This window comes from Cannabis sativa, chromosome 1 (assembly GCF_029168945.1).
Source record: "Cannabis sativa cultivar Pink pepper isolate KNU-18-1 chromosome 1, ASM2916894v1, whole genome shotgun sequence".
Lineage (NCBI taxonomy): Eukaryota > Viridiplantae > Streptophyta > Magnoliopsida > Rosales > Cannabaceae > Cannabis > Cannabis sativa.
Genome location: NC_083601.1, coordinates 23,950,811 through 23,953,550, shown reverse-complemented (window position 1 = coordinate 23,953,550; position 2,740 = coordinate 23,950,811). Strand labels below are relative to the sequence as shown.

The window sequence follows — 2,740 nt, the reverse complement described above, 5'->3', positions numbered from 1 at the left end:
ATGAATGCTGCGGTTGCACAATATCTTGAGGAAATTGGATTTGAAAAGTGGGTCCGGTCGTACTTTCCAGGGGTACGTTACAATGTAATGACGAGCAACTGGGCTGAGAGCTTCAACAACACAAGTAAGGATGCAAGAGGCTTCCCGATCACTGCTGCTGTGGCATTCCTGAGGTCCAAAGTCCAAAAGTGGTTTGCTTCACGAAAAGAAAAAGCTGACAAGTGGACGAAACCCCTAGCACCAGAAATGGAGGAGGACTTGGCATTGCATTTTGAAAAATGTCGGTTTTTGAACGTTGACTCATGCGGACCTTACACGTTGCAGGTTCACCCTGGAGGAACAGTTCTCACCGGTGGCGTAGTGGACTTGCAGGAACAGAGTTACACTTGCGGCTTGTTCCAGTGCATGAAGTTTCCTTGTCCTCATGCATGTGCTGCATCTCAGGAGCGAAGTATTAGCGTGTACACACTATGCTCGCCATATTACACAACAGAATATTGGAGGAGGACATACGAAGGAACAATTATGCCAGTTGGTGACGAGGATGATTGGGAATTGCCTGATGACATAAAGAACATGACAGTTGGAGTGCCTGTTGAGAAGCAACTAGTAGGGCGACCCAAGAAGCAAAAGGTTGGAAGAATTAAGAACAACCGAACTGCTTGTAATGGTGAAAGGATTATCAAATCACGAAACTGTAGCAAGTGCGGTGCCAAGGGGCACAACAGAAGCACTTGCACCTACCGAGGTTGAACATAAATTTTTAGTTTATTCGTATTGTGATGCGTTGGACTATTATGTTATTTATATTTATGGTGTAAATATTTTTAATTTGTGGCATGAACATGTGTTGTACTGTTATGTATTTCTTAAAAAATTATTTCTAAACTTTGTTAAACACCTGAGCCAAAAACAAGTTCTACTGATAAATAAAATAATTTTAGTGAAAAGTATTTTGTTCAAATTGAAAAGTGTAAAAGTAAACATTGTTCAACAAATATAAAAAATTAAGCATCCAAAGTTCATGCCAAGTTCTGGTAGAATAAATCTACTGCCCATCTCTGGCGAAAGAGCGACATATGCTGATCATGTACTCCATCGAATGGTAGATCCAATAACTTATGCTCAATATGCTCTATGACGTACATTCCACAATCGCCGCTGCAATAGTAGGTAAGCGCAAAATTTAATAAACCATAGAGAATATTATAAATTTTTTTTGTTAATTAATAAACATACTATAAAAAAAAATGCATTTAAATTACCTCGATTTTGTCTGAGGTACAACTTTATTGTCCATTATATCCCAGTTGAATTGTCTGACCTGGCTTTCGGAGGCTGTCATTTGAGGGACCATCACCATGTAATGAGTGTCACATACACCACACTGGTCCACCAATTTGGCTAGTAAGGGGCACCACACATCCATCAGCGAATTCAGTTCGTCTTTCGTTAGAGATCCAAGACTCGAATCGAAGACGAATAGCTTCCACAACTCAAGATTCACCTCCATAGCGATCCAATGTTTCGGTCCGTTCAAGAACATGGCCATGTATATGCACTCCATACCCTTCCAAGAAGGCAAGAATTGGTTTGGATCCCCATGAAGGAGTTCCAAGATGGACTCATCCCAAACAAAGCCATCATGGTCAGTATTGCTCTTCCAAGCATCCCACCGACTCCTCAACGATGAGGAAAACCAAGATGGCATGACAGTACACTTACGTGGGTACAACTCCGGGAAGAAGTGTTGCCTCCTCCTCATCATATGGAAAGCAGCATCCAAATGCTGCACAGCACATACAAATAAGTCAGCACAACCACATTACAACATTAAAAAAAAAAAAAACAAATAACAACGGTAAATAGCAGTAAATAACAACATATAATACTTAGTTAATAAACTTACATCATCAGAAAGCCATTCTTTGTCTATATTTAGCTTCGAGAACCAAGCCACGCCACATAGACCGGTGAAGACGTCCCTCGGATACTTGTTTCCGATGGTTCCCACTAACCAATTTCAAAAACTATGTAGTAGCTTCTCATCAACGGGCCGAAGTGGGTCAACATTCACATTGGCTGTTGATGGCTTCATCTTCTTCTTCATTTCGGTGTACTCGTCAAACCCCCTTGGCCTTTTCTTCGGTCTCTTCTCCACCGGTGTTGGAACGGTCTCTAAAACCTATACCTCTGAATCTTGGGTATCTCCAATGGACGTGATCGACATGTTCTGAGGTGTCTGGAGTACATCTTCCACATCATTAGGTGTGTAATCATTGAGAAGAATGAACTCATCTCCTGGAGACACGGCGTCTGGCTGTGGCTCTGCCTCTGCGCTGGGCCTTCTCTGATCTCCCATAAGAGCCAATAGGGTCTTCAAGTAACCCATTATCTCATTCTGCCCTTTCAAAATATCAGTCTGGCCTTGCTTCAAAGCAAGCTGTTCCTTCTCAACACGCTCCAATCTTGCCAATATGGCAGAAGATATTGGTACCTGAGGCTGTGAGGTGCTGGGAATAGATGCTGACTGCGGCATAGATGCAGAATCGGGCATTGAGGCAGACGGTGGAACAGAACGGGCCCCTGATGGTGGAGAATGTGTTGGTGTATCATCTCTGAAGATTCCAGCTTCCTCCGCTCACTGTTCTAGCGTGTGTGCAAGCTTTGAAGCTTGGCTGCGCAAACTATCCTGAGTAGGTTGTCCATCATTGCCAATAACCAATTCCTCCATATCCAC

The 2,740-nt window shown here is 42.7% G+C and overlaps 2 protein-coding genes across 2 annotated transcripts; one reads left to right on the top strand and one right to left on the bottom strand.

The window, feature by feature from the left end:
• LOC133032737 (uncharacterized) lies at window positions 1–753 on the top strand. Its single transcript, XM_061107025.1, has one exon. The coding sequence runs from the start codon at window positions 1–3 to the stop codon at window positions 751–753; it is 753 nt and encodes a 250-aa protein (XP_060963008.1).
• Window positions 754–966: 213 nt separating this feature from the next.
• LOC133029142 (uncharacterized) lies at window positions 967–2,006 on the bottom strand. The gene is made up of 2 exons (XM_061101619.1): window positions 1,266–2,006; window positions 967–1,161 (listed from the first exon to the last, which is right to left on the bottom strand). Exons 1-2 carry the CDS (start codon window positions 1,766–1,768, stop codon window positions 1,023–1,025), a joined length of 642 nt encoding a protein of 213 aa, XP_060957602.1. The 5' UTR covers window positions 1,769–2,006; the 3' UTR covers window positions 967–1,022.
• Window positions 2,007–2,740: the final 734 nt, after the last annotated feature.